A 23,087-nucleotide genomic window follows, 5' to 3' on the forward strand; every position below is an offset into this window, starting at 1 on the left:
AAGCCATTAGGGGTTTCGTAGCAAGTCGTAATTATAAAATGCCAAAAGGTGAAACAACGGTAATGAAATATATAATGGATTTTTATAAAGAAAAAAAAGAAGAATTAATGGCGTCGTTATTAGAGCAAAAAAAAACCGGAGAGAGATTCAGTATTACTGTCGATGAATGGAGTGATATAAACGTTAGAAGGCTCATGAATATCACTCTTCATTCAGCAACAAAGCCACCTATAGTCTTGGGTCTATCTGCAATAATAGGTTCTTGTGATTTAAATGCCACTATCGATTTGGTAAAAGCAAAACTTAAAGATTATGGAATTGAAATGGATAATGATATCGTCGGATCCACACATGATGGAGCATCAGTCATGGTAAAATATGGGGAAAATATTTTACCATTTTCTCAGTTATGCTATAACCATGCTATACATCTTGCTGTACTTGATGTATTTTATAAAAAAAGTGGGAGTTTAATTACAAATGATGATGCGGTATTTGATACAAATTTCCAAGATGATGAGAATTTAGAATATGATGAAAATTTAGCAGATGATGATTGTGTTGAAACTACCGAACAAAATGATGAGGTAGCTGATGCATTTGCTTTTGATGGTAACTTAAATTTCCAAAATGATTTAGTTAGACAATTACCAATCTTTTGTGAAGACATTGGCAAAATTCTTGATGAAACACGAAAAATTATTATATTTTTCAAATATTCTTCAGTTCGAAGCAGTGTTCTTGAAAAGCATATAATAGATCAAGAAGGCAAAAAGTTACGATTGCTACTCGATTGCAAAACAAGATGGAACTCAATAATAACAATGGTAAATCGTTTCATAAAAATATACGATTGTATACATAAGGCTCTAATGGAATTAGGTCAGCAAAAATGTTCACAAAAAAATATCAAAGTTTTAGAATAAATATCACATGTTTTACAACGGTTGAGCTTGCTGTTAAAGAGCTCAGTAAAGATAATAATAATCTTTTAAAAGCTGAAGGAGTATGCATTTTTTTGCTAAACAATCTAAAAGAAACAAATACGCAGTTAGCCATGGAAATGTTCACTGCTTTGAAGAAAAGAATTGAAGAAAGACGAAATGAGGATGTAGTATCACTCTTGCGTTTTTTACAATCTGGAAATTATCCTAAACCAGAGATTACCTGCCATTTTACTTATTTAAAAAAAGTTCTATTCATTTATTGGCTAAAGAAACCTTCAAAAGGCTGTTCAATGAAGATCCTGCAAACACACAGATGGGTACAGAGTTAACAATTGAAAATGAAGAAATAATTTCAAATAATGGTTTGGTTTCAAATTATGATGAACTCCAAAAAACAATTGAATTAATTATGACTGTTCCGAAAGAAAATAATGAGAGAAAATCCACATTGGAAAAAGAAATGAAGTTGTGGGAGAAAGATTGTTCAAAACGAGGTGACTCTATTGGAAAACTTTTTACAGCATTATTGACAATACAACCAACGTCAACAGTAAGTGAAAGAGTGTTTTCGGTAGCTTCAGCTTTTGTCGCAAAAACCCGAAATCAGTTGAAAATGGAAACGGTTGACAAACTTGTATTTTTAAAGTATTATTTTTTAAATAAAAAATAGATTTTAAACTAAAATTGTTGCATTTTATTTTAAATTTAATTAACACAACATGGTGTGGATAAATTTTTTTTCCTTTACCCGGATACCCGGGTACCCGGGTAATTAAAAAAATAAATACTCGATTACCCGGATAACGTAAAAATACGATTATTTGGACTCACTATATATATATATGTGTGTGTGTGTGTATATATATATATATATATATATATATATATATATATATATATATATATATATATATATATATATATATATATATATATATATATATATTTATATTTTGATCTAAATACAATAATATTATATATACAGTGACCAACCCAGCAATATTTAAGCGTTTAGTAATTGTAGTAATTGGGAGGTTGGCTGCAAAAGCAGTTCTAACTATGTTTACAATGCATTTTTGCACCTTGTCTAAAAGAGAAAGGGCATCATTGGAAGTTCCGCCCCAGATATGGCAACAGTATTCCTTACAAGGACGGATTTGAGATTTATAGAGATAAAGAATAGAATCCGGAGTAAGAAAGTGTTGAGCACGATAAAGAGATGCAACCTTAGCAGATGCTAATTTTGCGATGAGTTAATCCTAGAAGATGAAGGGAAGATGACTCATTGAGTACATAACCGCTCATAAATAAATAAAGATCTAAATTATTGCAATAATGATTGGCTGAAAAAAATTGGGTTTTTATCTGAATTAAAATTCACCAGCCACTGTGAGCCCCGTGCTGTAGCAGAAGTGAGATCTTTTTCAAATTGGAATGCCCCCTTCAAGCAATCAGTGTGTGTTGGCTTCTTATCATGATAAGAATAAATGGTAGTATCATCAGCGAACAATGTCACCTTAGATGTAAGAATATCTGGAAGATCCGCCCCAGATATGGGAGCAGTATTCTATACAAGGGCCGGTTTGAGATTTATAGAGATAAAGAATAGAATCTAAAGTAAGAAAGTGTCGAGCACAATAAAGTGATGCAACCTTTGCAGATGCTAATTTTGCAATGGTTTTGATATATGGTTTTAATGTAAATTTAAACAAGTATAGAGCCAAGGATTGAACCTTGAGGAACCCCTGAAGTTATAGGGTATGAAAAAGAGTGCTGTCCAGTGAGGACAATTTTTATACTACAATTGGAAAGGAAGGAATAAGTAATCTTAAAGATGTTACCTGATCACCGTAAGAAGAGAGCTTATGGAGAAGACCAGTATGCCAAACTTTATCAAAAGCTTTAGAAATGTCAAGAGTGATAGCCTTAACCTCTCCTCCTCTATCTAATGCACAATAAAACCTAATAGTTATTACTGTTAGCAGATCAGCTGTTGAACAAGAAAATTTAAATTTATATTAATGATCAGAAAGTAAGTTACTAAGATTATTAATTAAAGATTCAAAAACCGTGCTTATGATAGGGAGAAGACTAATGGGATGATCATATGACTAATAAGTCAGATCGCTCTCCAGAATGTTTGAAAATAGGGATAACAGATGCCGCTTTCCAGCAGGCTGGAAAACAAGACTCTAATAAGCACTTGTTAAATAGTTTTGAAAGTATAGGCGACAGCTCTGAAGAACACTTCTGCAAGACTATGACAGGTATGTTGTCCGGACCACTAGCTGTAGAAGAGTCTAAGCAGGAAATCACTTTAGATACAGAAGCTGGAGTGATACAAATGTCAAGCAATGGATCAACCTGTTTGTCGGGTAGAATGCAACTAGTGGAATCAAGAGATGATATTGATATAAAGTTCTTAGCAAACAATTCAGCTTTGTCTTTAGGTGAGGTGACAAAGTTTGAACCATACAAGAGAGCTGGAATAACAGATTTCCCTTAATTATTGATAATGTTAAAGGTTTTCTAGAAGTCATGAGAGCCTAATTTTTGAGATAAAATACGAGGTTTTATGACCTGAGAATAGTGTGCTTTTGCATTAGACAAAGCCAAATTCGGGTCAACTTTTTTTCTAATGTGATCATAATGGTCTAAATTTTTTTATTTTATACTATTGTTGTGTATCCTAGTTTTTTCATAATTTTTGTTTAAATTAAAAAAAGATTTCACAAAAAAAATGATTTTGCGCAAATATGCAATAAAATAAGTTTTATTATTTTTTTTGCATTAGTTATGCAAAATCTTTTTCATTTTAAACAACAATTATGAAAAAAACCAGGATACACAATAATCTAAAAAAGAAATTTAGACAATTATGATGCCATGAGAAATTTTTTTTTTGAATTATGCTCAAAGCCAAATAATTTAGTAACAAATTGTGGCATTTTTCAAGGTATTTTGCTGCTTGAGCACAAGGTCAATATTTTTGGATTTATATATTTTTTTAATATTCATTTATTGGTTATGAGTTTAATGTTGCAGACACTCAAAATTACTTTGATAATACTGCATGATGAACTACCATCAGTATACCACCTCAAATTTGCTTCAAATTTTGACCACCCACAGCTTTTATGAAAAAAACACAATCCGGAAAATTTCAGCTTGATTGACCAAACCATTCAAAAGTTATAATTTAATTAATATTGACCAAAATTGAGAAAATTTGAGAATCTAGAGCTTACAGTAGATTTTTTCGATTTTTACCAGACCATAAACTTTTTTAGGGTAATAATTCTTCACCCAAGTTATTTATTTTTGTAGATGTTTTTGACTGATTTTAAACAGTTTTTGAGTTCTTGTACCTCAAAGTTACCTCATTTTAACACTTGCAGCAGCCTGTTAAAATATCACTTTTTTAAAAAAATATGATAAATTACATTCTTTTTGTAGGCATAGAAAGTAGTGTAGACAGTTTAAATAAATTATGAAAATTTTACTGGCAAGTTCTATATATGAACAATCACCAAAAAAAAATTAAAGACCTATACTCTATATAACTATATCTTATGATATATATTTTAGCATTTCGAGTGCAATGCTTTTTTAGTTTAAAAGGATACCTAATAACGCAAGTTATATTATACTTCGAAAAAATAAAAAATGCTGAAAGAAGAAGTGTATATACACAAGAAACACAAGTACACTAATTTCTTTATCTCTGTTTTACATAACTCATAATACTTTTATAATCATTATTAGCAAGTTTGTTGTCACAAGCACTTCTACCCTTAATGGATGGGGCACTTATTTGATATATTCCTTTGTCAAATAGAACCAAACATTGATTTGATCGTACATCATTAGTCCATTTTAAATTTAATTTGTTTCTATGTATGAATTTTACATTACCATCTTGGTTTTCATTGCAAATCTCAAGTACAAGCCCTATGTACCATACATCATCGTAAAAGCATGCAATGTATTTACCAGGTTGAAAGTTTGAAGGATTTTTTTTGCCAAGTTAATATTATTCAGCAATTGGGTATCATAGGCAGTATAGCTAGATATTCTCCAAAATAATAATTTCTCTCCACCTGGTATAAAACTGTGATAGCTTCTTGTGCCTGGGACTGTGCTCATCTCTTCACAAGCTTTCGCGTAAGAGGCGTGTGGTTGCACGCCTTATATGACCACGCATATAGTACTTTCTTTTGATAACTCGACTGTGGCTCTTTGCAAATTTTGACAATTAGTACTTTTAAAAAATGCGCTAAAAAACAAAGCAAATGTAAATGCCATTTTTAATTTAATTGATTCCATAATTACAATAAAACTGCTATAAAATTTCCTGAGTACTTTATTGCAACGTAATAAAAGGTGATCATTGAAAAAAATATTCAGATAAGAGTTTAAGGCAAAATGAGTACAGAAGCTAACAAAAAATAATTACAAACCATTTTATCATGGAAATAGAATTTATAATAAAATTTATAATAAAAAATTATTTATTGAAAAAAAGCATTGAAATAATCTTGAAACAATCGCATCTGCCAACTATTTTTTAACTATACCAGGGCGCAACATATTTTTTTTTTAAATGAACGTTGACTTGCCTATCTTTATTTATTGGCGAGCGTCAATAAATAAATTTAAGAGATTTATGTCAAATAAGGGAGTTTTATTTTCAAATAAATTTCATTCTAGTTAATAAGTTATTAAATAGATCAAAGATGCTTGGTATTTTGTTTTTCAAAAAAATTTTTTTTACATATTTGCAAAATTATTGATAAATGCACAATAAAAAAAACTTTTTAAAGTGTTTTTAATATGCAAACAAACATTACTTCTCTTTAAGGAAAATAAGAAAATTAAAAAAAGCATGCAAAACTTTATTTATAATGAATTCATTTGCTTTTAACTTTTAATGTAATTGCTAATTACATAAAAGAAATCATGCTTAAACATTATGATCGTTTTCTTCAATAAAAGAAAGCAATCGAAATGTTTAAGCACGGTTTCTTTTGAAGTTTTTGCAAAAGCATTTATTTTAAGTAAAATTTTGCATGCTTTTGTGAGCGCATGCAAAAACCATGCTAAAACATAACTACTTTTCTCTATAGTGTACATAGTTATTTTACTTAAAAGTAATGCTTTTGAAAAAATTAATTATGTTTTGGCATTTTTTTTTAAAGTCTCTGATATTATTTGTTTTTTTATAATAAATAAAAAACTATCAATTGCAAAATTATTTTTGTTCGCAAAATTATTATTAAAAAAATTGCTGAAGTAACGCATTCGTTTTGAAAAATCTTAATCAAATGCCAACGTCTGCATAAGCAAAGTTTAAGAAACGTTTGTTTTTCTGTTTGTCTTTTAACAATTGTCCGCTATAGATCCGCCCTTGTATTAGCCAATTTATTCATAGGAGGGAATGATAAAGATTGATAGAGCTGTGATAAATTTTTTTAACTTTCGCTTTCAATTAAGTTTACATTAAATAATAAATGTTTTAATTTTTTCTGTTTTTTTTGCTATTTATTTTGTTATTCTTTAAAATTTTTATTTTTTTAGATTAATTTTTGTTAATTTAGTTTAATTATTATTTTTTTTTTAAATCTTATTCTCTTTTAACTTTATGGATTATTGATTTTAATTTAAGTTTGCTTTGTTTTTTAACTTTTTTTTTAAAAGCGCTAATTGTCAAAACTTGCTAAGAGCCATGGCCAAGTTGTCAAAACAAAGTATTATATGCGTGGTCATATGAGACATACAACCGCATGTCTCTTATGCCTCTTCATATTATTTCTTTAGGTTAAAATAAGTTTTATGATTATTGATATTATCACAATAAAAGTAAAATAATTTAACACCTTTAATGTTTTTTTCAGCCCATGTAAACAGTTTATTTGGTGTGAGAATCTGGTTTGCATTTGCTGCTCGTACTCCTTTTACTGCTTCTCTTTTTATAGTTACTCTTATTCCATCACATTGACTTTTGTCATGGGATGTAGCAAAGAAGTGGTGTTCAGCATTTATATTGTGATCTTCAAGATGGTACATGTTTTGATCTAAGGTTCTTTTTGCCTCTAATAAGTAGGAGGATTGTGCTTCTTTGATAAAGTGGTGGTGACAAAGATTATACAAAGATTCACTTAAAGTTTCAATAAACTCAATAATGCTTGTTTGGACTGTGACAAGTGCAGTTCAGTCCGTTGACTCCCATTGTTTGTATATGATATGATCATCAAAATCAAAATCATTATTTTCAAACGCATTTTCCAAGCAAGTCTTTAAATTTACTTTACCAGGGGAGTTGGAACATAGATGAAACATGCAGCTTCGACTATATATATTACACACACATACTTTCATCAAATCTTTGTAATATATTAAATGGCCCTAAGGTAAAGCAGCGCTTATCAACTTGGTTTTTTGATGATAAGAACATACACAAACTGAGCGACTTCCACTACTGTCAACTGTAGTGCGCCATTTTGGCCTTAGTTCACAGAACAAGCTGAATCCAACTTTGTGTTTAGGGTATAACTTCTTAAACTCAAGGTAAAGTTCCTTTAATTGAACTAATATTAAACGTTTTTGTTTATAAACTTTTACATTACTTATACGGCTAGAAACAAAATCTTTTTTTCCTGGACATTGTCTTGTGAACTCTTCGAATTCATAAATTTCAATGATTTTTTGTTTAACAATATCTTTCAAAGGCTGTCCTATTTTAGCCTCAAGTTTAGCAAGTATTCCTTTTTCATTTTTTCAACTTTCGAGCTTTTTTAACAAGATGTTCTGAAAATGTTTTGCAAGTTTTTTCAATTGACCAACTATCAGAAGTTAGTGTTAGTAGTTGAACTTTTTCTTCTTTCAAACTTATTTTCATTTTATTTTTTATTGCATGTTGGTCTAAATCGTTACAGTTTATACATTTTTGCTCTTTTTCCGACAAATCACTTTTGGGTCTATCCAATGCTGACGTTACTATGTTTGTCATACTTGTTGCAATTTTTTTTTAGCTTTTTGCTTTCCATATCCTAATTTTTCGCGTCCTCTAACATTTTTGAGTGGAGATATTTCCAATAAAGACACACTCTTATTAAGAACTGTCTTATCAAGGTCTGAACAACTCAAATCTTCTTCAGCAGCCTCATCTTGACTACTTTCTGTAATTTTTTCAAGTTTGAATCAATTCATACAGTTAGTACAAACTTTTTGACCAGGTTTGATCTTAAGTTGATTTGCTATTGATATGTTGACTTTTTTCTTCTCATTTGGTTCAAAAGTGTATATGTAGAAATAGTTTACTGGTTGCATTTTAGACAGTTCGCATTTATACTTGAGATAATTAATCGCATTTATACTTGAGATTTCATTTTTACGATTTGATAACTGGAAAAATATAAAAAAGTTTGTTTTTAGATTATCTTACATGTTTAACCCGTGATTTTAATATTTTTAGGTTAGTAAAAAATATCAGAGAAATGTTGTGTGGGAAGAGTTTTAAATGAAGATTGTGATAAAATGTCATATTGTAGAATAGTAAGAAGAATAAGACTAATAGATACTGATATTGAAGTTTGCATTAAAACTTCAATATCAGTATCTATTAGTCTTATTCTTCTTACTATTCTACAATATGACATTTTATCACAATCTTCATTTAAAACTCTTCCCACACAACATTTCTCTGATATTTTTTACTAACCTAAAAATATTAAAATCACGGGTTAAACATGTAAGATAATCTAAAAACAAACTTTTTTATATTTTTTCAGTTATCAAATCGTAAAAATAAAATCTCAAGTATAAATGCGATTAATTATCTCAAGTATAAATGCGAACTGTCTAAAATGCAACCAGTAAACTATTTCTACATATAACTATTTCTGCATACACAAAACTTTTACTTTTTGGTTCTTGCAATATTAAAAACTAAAATAATAAAATCCAGAAAATACTGTGCAGATTTAAATTTTAATACAAACCCTTGAAGAAATTGAAGTATTTTACACTCAAATTATAACCATGTGAAAATTATATCATTATAATTATATTATATGCATAGAATTTAACAAATACATATTATAAAGTCATATCAAATAAATTAGGTTAAGACACTGATAATTTTATTTTTGGAAAAACTGATTATGTTTATTTAGGGAAAAAATAAAAATATACACCTAAGTCATAGGGCTACAATCATTTCATAAGATAGAGTATAGGTCTTTAATTTTTTTTTGGTGATTGTCTATATATAGAATCTTGCCAGTAAAAAGTTTCATAATTTATTTAAACTGTCTACACTACTTTCTATGCCTACAAAAAGAATGTAATTTATCATATTTTTTTAAAAAAGTGATATTTTAACAAGCTGCTGCAAGTGCTAAAATAACTTGACTCATAATTTTAATTTTTTCCACAAGTGGTTACTCTAAGTATACAAAAGTAACAAAAAATTGGAACAGCTTGTCTGTTGAGATTGAACTGTAGCACATTAAAGTTTCAAAATTTTTTCTAATATTGTGTTGTTTAGCAACTTTGAGGTACAAGAACTCAAAAACTGTTTAAAGTCAGTCAAAAACACCTAGAAAAATTAATAACTTGGGTGAAGAACTATTACCCTAAAAAATTTCAGGTGATCATCTGTTTTATTTAAAAGTTTATGGTCTGGTAAAAATCGAAAAAATCTACTGTAAGCTCTAGATACTCAAATTTTCTCAATTTTGGTCAATATTATTTAAATTATAACTTTTGAATGGTTCGGTCAATCAAGCTGAAATTTTCTGGATTGTGTTTTTTTCATAAAAGCTGTGGGTGGTTAAAATTTGAAGAAAATTTGAGGTGGTACCCTGAGGACCACTAGGTGATTAAATATGTCCAGCTCTGGTTCACAATATATACATCTTTTTTAGGTACACTGTACCTAAAAAAGATGTATTTTGAACGTTCAAAAGACATCCAAAATGTTCAAAAAGCATTCAAAATGCTCCAAAGACGTTTAAAAGACCTCTTTTGTATGTCCCATGACCACTGGGTAAAACATGCAATTGTAAAATTCAAAGCGATGAAAAATTAAAAAAAAAAGAAAAAGAATTCAAAATAATGCAAAAACTTCAATATTTATTTTAATCTAATGAACTTGAAGATTATAAAATTGCTTTTTATTTTAATACTTTTTATTATTTTAAATAAATAAGCGTACATTTACGCTAATTGATGACATTCATTTCTGCACAGTCTGGGAGTTTTTTCTTACTAGTGTCCACTCTCTAATCAAATCTTTAGCTGTACTTCTTGTTTTGCCACTCTTATGCAAATATCCTTTGCAAATTCCCCAAAATTTCTCAATGGGACAGAACTGTGTGCAGATTGATGGATTCAAGCTTTTTGATATGAATTTGATGTCTCTCAAATTGTACCACTCTACGGCCTTCTTAGAATAATGACAAGAAGCAAGATTAGGCACCAACAGGGGACACAGTGACTTCAATAAAGTTTCAAAAGTCTAGCTTGCAAGTATTCTTTGATGTAAAAATCCGAGTTTAAAATTGACAATGTGACAAAAGCTCGAGATCTCAAACCACAGCTGCGTATTGAGATCTCGAGCTTGCCTCAAGAGAAGTTTCACGTCCAATTGTTCACATCCATGAACAATTGAAGTGTAAAGTTTTGGACACGGGAGCTGTTTGATATCACATTTGATGTACTTTTCATCATCCATATTTATGGAGCCATCAAATTTTTTAACCACTTCGTCATAAAGTTTTTGAGCTCGAGTTTTAGCTGTCAGTGATTGCTTATCTCATTGGTTTGGATATTTAATCGCTCAATAAGACTTAAAATTGTTATTTTTCTTAACTTTCCTAACAAAAAAAACTCAGGTAAATTATACCTTTTGGCTCGTTCGCTGTTCGATAAGCCGGTATTTTGCATAAATGATCGTCGAATACTAATTGCTGCTTTCTTATTCTTAAAGCCACTCTTTCTTCCAGATCCTTTTGTTTGTTCAATGGATAGAGAGTTCTTGTATTGTTTTATGGCCATGCAAACAGTAGTTTTGCTAGATTCAGATACTTTAGTGATTAAAAGTAACGATGCAGAAGAATTTTGTAGATAGTTGTGCAGAATTTTTTTTTGTTTTTCTAAATGTTTCAATGGCATTTTAATTAAGAGAAACATTTTGACTTGTTTGTTGATGTTTTAAATTAATACTATCTACTATACTGTGTATAATGCATAATTACTTAATGTAATTATGCGAAAAAATTAAATTAATGTATTAGTGACAAGTTTTAAAACAAAATTCATTGTTCCAAATTTAACAGTTGCATGCTTTAGTATAATTTTTAAGATATGAATAACCTTTGATCATTAAATTGTGCATCAATTATTTAACAGCATAATATCAGTATAGAAATATAATATAAAGCAATATATGTAATACTGTAAGAATGTTTCCATATATAATATTTTTTTAATAAAGCATATTAAGAAATGCTATGAATGTATTTTGTTAAGTACAAAATTGTTAAAATATCCATTTTTACTACTGTAACTGTTAGAAAAAATATTTAAAAAAAATAGAATTTCAGTAAATAATTCATTCAACAAATTAGTTAAACAATAAATGAATAAAATTTGCCTACAGTAAAAAAACAAACATACGTTCTTTTTTTTTTAATTTAAAACATGAGAGCCGAGAGCCGCTTGATTTTTGCGGCTCTGGCTCCACCAAAAACAGCGACTCCACGACTCCAGCTTGGCTCCACAAGCCTGGTCACCTTGAATAAGATTATGAGGTATCTGTAGAATGGCATTTTCTTTTGCTACATCACATGGAAAGAGTGTTTGTGATGGCATTGGGGGCTCTGTCAAAAAACCTGTGGCAAGGGTCAGTTCACAATCACTAACAGATCCTATCAATTCACCTGAGAAAATGTATGATTGGTGTAGACAGAATATCTATGGAAAACATTTTCAATACATTTTAAATAATGTAATTATAATACATTGCATAAAGTTTAAATTAGATTAGATTTAAAAGAGATAATATTGATGAAAAGTTTTTAGCAAACAATTCAGCTTTGTCTTTAGGTGAGGTGACAAAGTCTGAACCATACAAGAGAGGTGGAATAACAGATTTGCCCTTATTATTGATACTATTAAAGATTCTCCAGAAGTTATGAAAGCCTAATTTTTGTGAAGTATGAGATCTGAGAATAGTGGGCTTTGGCGTTAGACAAAACCTTTTTACAATGGTTCCTAGCAGTAATAAACAGGCGTCTGTTTTCTGAAGAATTGTTTTGCTGATAGATATGGAAGTAACGGTTTCATTTGGAAATTGCATCAGCACAATGTGAGGAAAATCATGGAGAAGAGTGAGGCTTAACCTGAAATCGTCTTGAGGGAATAAAAGATTCCATGCCAGCCTGAATCCACCAAGTTATGCAAGAAGCATATTATTTGTCAGCAGGAAGATGAAAGATTTCTACCAAAGAGCCGTCACGAAGAAAATCATGGAAAGAGTCCCAGTTAGCTTCAGTAGTTGTAAGAGATACGATGATAGGGGGATTCAGTTGATGAAGAAGAATGAGATAATGGTTTTAGAGAGATCAAACTATGATCAGAAGCACCTAAGGGTGATGTGGAGAAACTGAGCACTGACTAGGATCAGAAACAAGACATAAGTCGAGTAGAGAAGGTAAATGATTCGGGTTGTCTGGAAAGCGAGTTGGACAGTTGACTATTTGAGTTAAATATTGAGAAAGGCAAAAGTTGTGGGCTTTAACGCCTGCAGAGTCACTGACACTAGAGCCAAGCCATTCAGTGTGATAAGCATTAAAGTCACCAACAACAACAATATTGGCTGATTGATAAAAAGAGAGGGCTTGGTCAATTTGATCAGAAATAGCGTCAAAAATAGTGCAGTCTTGAGATGAAGGAGAGCAATATAAAACAAAGAGAAAGACAATAAAATGAAGTGGTGCTAAACAAAGATACATAAAATAATAGTCCGTGGATTCAAACCTAGTATCCTGACAAATGGGTGAATTCTTACGAATGTAAATGCCCAGGCCAAGCATGTGACTATTGGAGTCTTTTCAAATTAAAGAAAGATAACCATCAACACTAAGATCACAAGATGAGACAGCTGATCTCAAATTAGTCTCACAAAGAGCAAGTAGGTCTGGTGAACTTTGCAAGTAATAAGAAGACCACGAATATTAGTGAATAATAGGTTTAGAGAACTTTGTGATGACGATGGTTTTTTGTGTTTTATAGTTTTTGGTTCTTTATTCATTTTTAAATTTGTTAAAGAACTTGACTCAAAGCATAGACAGTACTTAGTACACTGTTTTATAGCCCAAGCAATTACCTCATTACTACTAATAAACCCTAAGCCGTAACAAAGGGCTCCAAATGTCGCCTTGACAATACACAGCTAAAATACAAACAGGGACACCATCCATGCGCAACATGGCACTGTTAATACTTTAATATTTTTCAGATGTTGATGGAATCAGCCTCTTTGAGAGCTACCACAGAGTTTGGGAAACCTGACTACCAGCCGGACTCAGAACCATAAAACTGAGTTTTAGAACTGTACCCTCGTTAGGAGATAATAGAATGAGTTGCCTAGTCATAAAAACAGAAATACAAACAAAACCCATGCATTGAGTCAAGAAGATCCAGCATTCGACATCCTAAACTGGAAACAATGTATTATAAATACATCTGAAAAATCATCAAAAATATTATAAACAGTAAGAAAGTTAGACTAAAAGTCTTTCTACTTTTTTTCTAAAAGTCATTTATACTTTTTTTATTTATATTTATTATTTTTCATTATTCATTTATACCTACTAAACTACTTATAAATTTAAAATGCAGTTATTTTACTAATCTAACATTACAAACTCAATGTCATAGTTTTTATATGTGTATGTTTAGTTGTTTGTTTGTGTGTAAAGGCACTTCATGCATCAGCATAAAACCAGACACACTGTGTAAGGAGAAATATTCAATTACAATTCTATCTAAGTTTTGTTCGAAAATGTGCGTGTTAAAAAGTGAATGGGTGAGGGAAGGGGGGAGAAGTAGTGCTACTTAAAAACTGAGTTTAATTCAGGCCTAATTTAAGACTTATTTCTTATATAATACTGATTATGAAATACTTTTACATATATACATACTTTATATTACAATATATAATACAAACTAAAGTACATCATTATCTCTATTTTTATTGTTTTTAAATGCATTTTGTGCAAATTTCATAGTTCTAAGTTTCTAACTTCCCCAAGAAAACCCACTAATTTTTTTTCTAAAATCACTGTAGTAAAGTCTATTAAATTAGTAGAACAAAAAATTCTTATTAAAATCAGTGTTGATCCTAAGTTACAGGTGGTTTGAAGTAAAGGCACAATTTCTTAAGTTTTAGCTGGAGCCACTTTTAGGAGTCTAAAATTTTTTACTGAATTGTATCTTATCAGTAAGTTTCTAAACATTTGGAAGCCTACTATTTATAGAAACTAAAAACCCATCAAAAATCAACTTTCAAAAATTTTGACCCATCAACTTTCAAAAGTCTTGACCTATCAACTTTCAAAAATATTGACTCATCAAAAATCAATTTTCAAAAGGGTTTTAGGTTTAGGGTTTTTAATTAGCCATTATGGATAAAATGTGACTTTTAAAAGTTCAATGTCAATGTTTTATTAAAGTAAGTCTAGAGTTGTATACAATAAAAAAAACTAGAAGGTTTTCTGATATTTTATTTTTTAAATATAGAACTTTAAAGTATGAACAAAACTTGTTTTTGCTACTAAAGTTTTTATTTTTGATTATTAAATCAGAAATTTCAAATGACCAATCTCATAAACCACAAAAAATTTTATTCTGAAATTTTCAGGAATTGTTTTTATCATTGATATAAACCAAACCACTAAGTTTCATCAAAATCCAAGGCTGTCCATGTCGAAATCCTAGAATTATGGTCCATTTGGAATGGAATGACACTTTTGCAGTTTTACAAAGCAAAGTTTTCAAATCTTTAATATTTCTGACACAATGGCATGAACAGCTGCAAAATCCTGACTCTACGCCACTGCCATTGAATAATGAATACTGCATAATGACTGCATTGTGAACAAGAAGACCATATTGATCAATAACCATTTATTATAAAGAAATAAAACTATTTTTTGTTCTAAATAAAATGCAAAAAAAAATAATAAACTAAAAGAAAATTAAAATAAATATAAAAAAAATAAATATGACAATAAAGTCATATTATATTATATAATATATAGCTATATACAAATATGTATATGACCCCCTGACTTGTTATATTAAAACAAGTTTAAGATTTTTCATTCATTTTTATTGCAGTATTAGAGCAAAGGAATTAGAATTTAGACTGTTTAAGAAATACAAGGAATTTTATTTTTAACAAATGAGTTAACAAGTAAAAACCCTAAAGGTTTAGCAACCGTTATAAAGTTTAGTCATAAAATTTAGTTTATAAAATTTAGGCGCACTTACCTAAAATTAAAAGTCAAATTGGTTAAATGCATGAGTAATTTTTTTTAATTTTTATAATCATAAATATGTCTTTATCCTATTTGTTGTTATATTAGTTCACAGAAGTTCTGTGCTGTATAAAAATTTTGTTATCTGCAGGTATTTGAGAAAACAAATACTTACCAAAATATACTGTCTATGTCTAAATCCAAACTAAATCTGGTGCTTTTTTGAAAACTGAACAAATATATTAGAAGTGACAAGATTTTGAAGCAACTCTGAACATTCTCGATTTCATTCCTTAATTATGCAATAAAATTCTGTCTAAAAACGATTCATTCATCAATCTGAATAATAAAAACTCTTAGAAAACAAAATTAAAAAATATAATCATTAAATTTAACCAATTATAAGGAACTTTTTAAAAATACTTTCATTCAAAATAAAAATCTAAAACAAAACCAAAATGTAATCTAACATTATTGGGAGAAAAAAAAAAAACAATATTTTTTATGAAACTTTTTTATTAGTTTATGCTTACTATTTGACTTGTTTATGGTACTATACATCTAGTATAAAGATATTCTATGACAAGACTAGTTTCCACTCTTCTGCTAGTTTTTTATGATTAAATATAAGTAATTCTATTTTAACTTTTTTTCTCACTTAAAAAAATTTTTTTTTTAAACAATTCATTAAATTAATACTCATAATAGATTTTATTTTAGAAATCATTTCAAAAACTAAGTGCAATAAGAAAGTTTTCACAGATTACAGATGTTTTATCAAATCAGGTATTTTTATAAATTATTATTTTAAGCTGTTTCATTTCATAGTTTAATAATCAAAAAAACATTAGTTTTTCAAATGTTTGTACTTCTTGCAGTCTAAAAGAATGATTTGTTATTTGTAATTGTAAATATAAAATAAAGTTTGCAATATAAGAAAAGTAAACAACCTTTTTCCTCCTCAATAATTTTGACAACATTTTATTTCAAGCCCAGTTTTACAATATTTTTTTTCAGAAGGGAGCTCATAAAAAATTAAGTTAATCTTGTCTAATTAATATATATTTTATACGTAATAATTAGATAAATTTATATATATATATATATATATATATATATATATATATATATATATATATATATAAATATATATATATATATATGTATATATTATTTATTTTTTTCTTTACCTATTTCAGTAATATAATAGTTACGATAAAAATTTTTTATACAAAAAGAAGTAAAAAATTTAAATTTTTTTTTTTTTCAATTCAATTCACTGCCAACAAGGCTGCAAGCAACCTCTATTAAGTTGAGAGTTACTAGAAAACAAAGAATAGAGTTAAAGAGCAAGGAAACAGTTGAAAGAAGACTTGAAAAGTTGTAAGTTGTATGAGTCAGGAAAAGATGAAAATGGATGAGAGTTTCAAAAGGTTAAAGTACTGGGAAAAAAACTAGATAAACAAAAGTATTTGGAGCATGCAGGGACAGATACAGTAAAAGGATGTGACTGCTGAATGATGTGTCAAGTGGGAATGAATTTTGGTTGATGAAACTAGAGATAATAACTCTTTTGAGCAGCAACTATGATAGTATTTGTAAAGCAACAACAATGGGAGAAAGGATCAAGCACGGCAGATAAAGCAGGTCCATCTAGCATGAAAGGTAATTATTGGACATTATTCCAAGAAGAAGTAAAGAAGAGAGCTCAGTTAGTGGGTTGCCATATTGTGATAGTTGTTTACAGTAAAGATCTGAGTTTTGTTGGAGTTTTTTTGGAAATTTACAAGCCACTGCAGGCCCCATTTTGTTACAGAAGTGAGATACCTGTTCTAAGTGATCAAAATGAGAAGATTTTATGTCAAGACGGGAGTAATGCAATAAAGTTGATTCACCAACAAATAGAACCACTTTAGATGTAAAGTTGTCAGGAAGATCATTGATGTAGATAAGAATCAAAACAGTACCAAGGATAGAACCTTAAGGTATCCCAGAAGTACTAGAAATTAAGAAATATATATATATATATATATATATATATATATATATATATATATATATATATATATATATATATATATATATACACATATATATATATATACATACATATATATATATATATATATATATATATATATATATATATATATATATATATATATATATATATATATATATATATATATATACAGACGCTTAAGCAGGACCAACTAAGTGAAGGAGCAAGGAATAGCTGACCTAAAGTAAGCTTGACAGGCTTGAGGGTGGCCTGCCTAGTTAGTTTTGTGCTGGCTCTTTTCTAGAAATTTAGATTATAATTTTTTGATGATAATTTATGATATTTCCACTGAATTTTTATTTTGTTTTTTCTTCATTAAGAAATAGTATTTGTTGTGTTCATAATATATTCTACCTTAAGACTGGCACTGATATATAAGATAGGGCTGTATATATATATATAAATGTATAATAATATGACACATGTCCCTAATAAACAAACTAAATGTATAAATGTCAAGAAATCAAATTAATTCATAAATCTTCATAATCAAGTGGTATTTTATTCTTTATTCTTCGTCCACGACTTGATAATCAAATTCTTTGATCTTCTTTTGTATTTTCAACTAAATTGTTCTCTTTAATTATTTTATTATTCTCGCTCTCCAAATCCAATGACATTGTACCACTATTGCATTCTTCAAACAAAAGAATAGCTTGTCCTTTGTGCATTATAGCCATATTATCCCGAGTCCAGCACGAAGCAGATATAGCGTAAACTTTTTTTGATTGATCTGATTTCAACAAAGGATATGTCAATTGTGATTTAATTTTACTTCATATGATCTAGGGGCAACGCATTTTATTATTTTACCTCTAAGACTCCATTTACAAGTTACTTCGTTTTGAATTGCAACAGTTTGAACTTTTCTAGAGATGTATGGCTCAAAAACACCAATATTTTTATCATAGTCTTTTTTAGATTGAGCTCTCTTTTTGACTATTTCTCTTGCAAATTTTAACTGTTCCTTATTTCGAGATTGAAACCTAAGTAAATTATCTCTCAGTTGATGCCCATGTAATAGTTCCGCTGGAGATAAACCACATTTTATTGGAGTATTACGTAAAATTAGGATACCTTAATAAATGTCCTCATTCATTAACAATTCTTTATCAACAGTTTTATTGATTTTACAGTTGCTTCTGCTAAACCATTTGATTGTGCCTAGTGTAGGCTACTTACTATGTGCTTAAATTGCCAAGATTCTTTGCATGTTTGTATAACATTTGCTGATCCAGTACTTGAAAGCAGAAACACCTTAGTCCACAAGCTATATTAATCGACAATAATTGAATAGTTTTTATTTGCCCACTGAAATAGTGGGCAAATAAAAACTTCTGTTCATCTTTAAAGTTCATCTTCTGCAGTTTTTTGTCTGATTTCTTTTAAACGAATTTCTGTAGCAGGCATACTTTTTATTATTGAATTAACATACACATTAAGATCCTATACTGCAATCTTATCTTTTGTAGGATTAGATACAGGTGCACGAGACATTGCATCTGCGTCAGTAATAGACTTGCCCACAACATGCTCTGCAGTAAATGAAAATCTTAATAACTTCATTCTTAAATGTTGAATTCTTATAGACATATCAATAAGTGTAGACATAATAAGTAGACATATCAATAAGTGAACAATAATTTAATATTGGAATTAATGGTTTGTGATCTGTTTCTAATATAAAATTTGGCAAACCATACAAATATTTTGACATGCGTGTGCACCCCATGTTACTGCTAACATTTCCATTTCGATTGGATAATAATTTTTTTCAGTATCGTAAGAAATCTAGATGCACAATCAATTGGTTTGTATATACTATTATGATTCTGGTAAACAATTACACTCATTCCATTTAATAAACTTCCATCTGTTCTTACTTTTACAGGTTTTTTAACGTCAAAGTGTGCCAAAAAGGGTGGATTGGTTAAACTATTTTTTACCTCATTGAATGCTCTAGTATGATTTTCAGTCCAAAACCATGCTGATCTTGAACTCAAAAGATCTTGCAAGGGTTCAGCTACTTTAGCAAGTGATGGATTGAATTTTGATAATTGTTGGGCAATGCCTTGAAAACTATGTAAAGATGTAATTTTGTTGGTTTTAGAAAATTTTTTATTGCTTCAACTTTTTTGGTCAATAGTTTTACTCTCTCTGCTGAAATTTTATGACCTAAAAACTCCACTTCTGTTTGATCAAATAAACATTTCTCTATATTAAGGGTAACTCCATTATTAGCAAATCTATTTAGCAATGCTACAAGGTTTTCGTGATATTCTATTTCTGTATTTCCAAAAACTAAAAAATCATCCATACTTTTAACCACTCCTTTTAGACCATCAATAACTTGATCCATTTTTTACTAAAAATTTCAGGGAGTGATGTTAACCCAAATGGACCCCTCGTTGGGCAGAACCGCCCAAAAGGTGTTGTAAATGTACATTTTAACTGACTTTCAATATCCATTGGTAACTGCCAATATCCCGAGTTAGCGTCTAATTTTGCCATATATTTACATCTATTTTCAAGTTAGGCCAATGTATTGTCTACACTTGGCAGTTCATAGAATTCATGCTTGGTGTCTTTGTTTAATTGTGTTAAATCAATACAGATACGAAGTAGTCCATTTGGTTTTTTTATATATTTTGTAAGTATTTTGATAACACCCATCTCTTTCATATGCTCTAGCTCTAGCTTATAGGTGCATTTATTTTAAGTATTTACATGAAAGATATAGTTCTATTTTAAACATACCACTGGTTTACTTTCCTGCTGTAAATTTTGTTTAAAAAATATTATTTTGGTTTAAATTGATATTTTTCAAATGGTTTAAACAATTATTTTAAACCTGATTTAAAGCTATATCTAAACGAAACATTTTCTATAACCACGCTAGTTGTTTTTAAGTAGTTGTTTTTTTTAAAGAAATCTATTTAACTATTTTAAATAAGACAATTTTAGTCTTCTAAAATTCTCTTATTCAAATAATCTTGAAATTAAACTTTGAAAAAAAATGTTAAGTAATTTAAAAGAATTTTAATGCTAGCTGAAAATAATTATAAAATTAGTTACAGCAACGTTCGTAGTACCCAGTGGCATAGAAAGATTCGTTCCTGAAAGTCAAACGTAGATCTAGCTACTGTAACAATATCAGATTTAGAATATTGTACAAGTGAGGAAGACAGTAGGGATGAAAATTATCTGGAAAATTTCAACTCAGGAAATTTTCCCAATAATTTCTAGAAATTTTCAAAAAAAATTGTAGTTAAAAAAATCAAAAAGTTAATTAAAATAAAGTTATTGGGTAAAATTAAAAAATAAGTTAATTAATGGGTAAAATTTTATCTCTTATTTAGGCAGTTGTTATGGAGAATTTTATGATAAAATTTAACAACATTATAGGCAAAAAGCAGAGAAACATTTTTGGTAAATTTAAAATACTTAAAAATATAATTAGCAATAAAAATAAAGAACTAATGATTTCGAGATCATAAATTCTGCCACTATGTTTAAATATGTGCTTTTAAGTCTCACTTGCCACAACCTTGCTAGAGCACTTTTGGCTTTATAAATCAATAAATTATAAAATTATACTATACTCTAAAATGGTTTAAATGTATACGTAATTTTCAACCAATACTGCCAGGTGGGCAATTAGTGTGTGTGTGTTTTATGAGGATTTTTATGTTAAAAAAATAAAAAATCTTTGTTTCTTTAAAACACTCTACAAAATAAATACACAATAAAATTTGTTAATCTAAAAAAGATTTTATTTTTTGTCTTTTGTGAATATGATAATAATGATATCATATTCACAAAAGACACATATGAATATAATGTACGCCAAAGTAATATATAACAACTTGAGCATTTTATTGCTTTATTAAAAAAATACGTGATTCTTAAATTGATAAACTTGATTATAAAAATTTGAAAAATCCATAATAATTTTTCCAATACTGTATATCAACTATATGAACCAATTTTCTTTTGGCTTTACATTTACTTGAGGAGTTATTAAAGTTTAATATCAACACAAAACTTAGTGATATTTTAAAAATCAGACAATCTAATCTAACTTTTTACCGATCAATCAAATTAGAAATTAACAGTTTAGTGACTTTATTATTTTACTTTTTTTTTCATTTTTTATTTACTACACAAATAAGGTGTAAAAAAACTTTTGAAAAAGAAATACTCAATTTTAATGAGTTTATATGTGGTATATTTATATATGCTCTATATATGTTTACATATATTATTTACTTATATATGCTTTTCATTTCACATTATTCATAAATTGTACAAAAAACAAAAGATTAAAAAAAAGTATGGATAAGATTTATTATATAATTATGGATCAGATTCAGCAAACTTAAAATTAGTTTTAAAAAAAGAACTTTATTTCCTTAGAGTAACAATTTTCTTTTTTAAATCGTTTTTGGCTAAATAACGGGTGAGGAGAAATTACTTACACAAAAGTTAACTTAGTTTTGCTTGAAATCCATAATATTATATTTTAGCTTTCGAATTTATATTTTTAAATATTCTAGTTTTATTTAAAAAAAAATTATTCAAAAAAAATGTTAAACAGCAAAGAAAGAGCAGTTCTTCATAATAATGTCAAAAATTATTTTGTAATAAATCCAAAAGCTACCAAAGCTGAAGCTGCTAATTTTATTAAAGAAGGAATCTGTCGCAAAACAGCATATAATTAAATCAATCAATACCTTACAGGACAGTGTTAAAAAGTTACAAAAAAAAAAGGTCCAGATAATATTTGTTTTGTTGGAAAAGAAAAATTTCCAAAAAAATTCTTATTTGGATAGCACTATCTGAGCGCGGAATGTCAAAACCATTCTTTCGGTAAACAACACCGGCTGCAATAAAATCAAGCATTTATATGAAAGAATGCTTAGAGGAACGACTTATACCATTCACTGATAAGTATCATCAAGACCTAAATAACATTTTTTGGCCAGATTTAGCTAGTGCTCATAGGTCTAAAGAGGCCATTTCCTGGTTGGATGAAAATATCAATTTCGTGCCGGTTGATACGAGCCTTCCTAATGTATTAAGTTAACAGTTGTTACCTGGGTATTACAAAAGTCATGAGTTAAAGTAAATTTTTCATCAACATTGCGTAGCTTTGTGCCTATCTAAACATAATAGCAACATATGCAATTATTCTGTTGTTAAATATGCTTTATTAAAGTCATTAAAAGAAATTGTCAAAAACAAAGCAAAAATATTATATATATCAACCTGTTTCTCTGTGCAGCGGTCTTGTTCATCAAGGTTTGTGTTTCGGAATTATAGAGTTGAGAGAGGGTTATAACCATAAGTAGCCTCTTAATCTGTAGTGGCCTTCTTGGCCTTGGGGAGGTGAATTACAAAAAAAAATATATAATATATATATATATATATATATATATATATATATATATATATATATATATATATATATATATATATATATATATATATATACATATACAGGGTGTCCCAAAAAAATGTATACACATTTTA

The 23,087-nt window shown here is 28.7% G+C and overlaps 1 protein-coding gene across 3 annotated transcripts in view; it reads left to right on the forward strand.

Annotated features, from left to right (window-relative positions):
- LOC105847872 (death-associated protein kinase 2) overlaps nucleotides 1-23,087 on the forward strand; it is a 77,026-nt gene that overhangs the window by 48,009 nt on the left and 5,930 nt on the right. For all 3 annotated transcript variants that reach the window (XM_065816865.1, XM_065816866.1, XM_065816864.1), the window contains exon 10: nucleotides 16,214-16,279. In XM_065816865.1, the coding sequence (XP_065672937.1) occupies nucleotides 16,214-16,279 (66 nt within the window). The remainder of the gene's footprint in view (nucleotides 1-16,213; nucleotides 16,280-23,087) is intronic.

This window comes from Hydra vulgaris, chromosome 13 (assembly GCF_038396675.1).
Source record: "Hydra vulgaris chromosome 13, alternate assembly HydraT2T_AEP".
In the NCBI taxonomy this organism is placed as follows: domain Eukaryota; kingdom Metazoa; phylum Cnidaria; class Hydrozoa; order Anthoathecata; family Hydridae; genus Hydra; species Hydra vulgaris.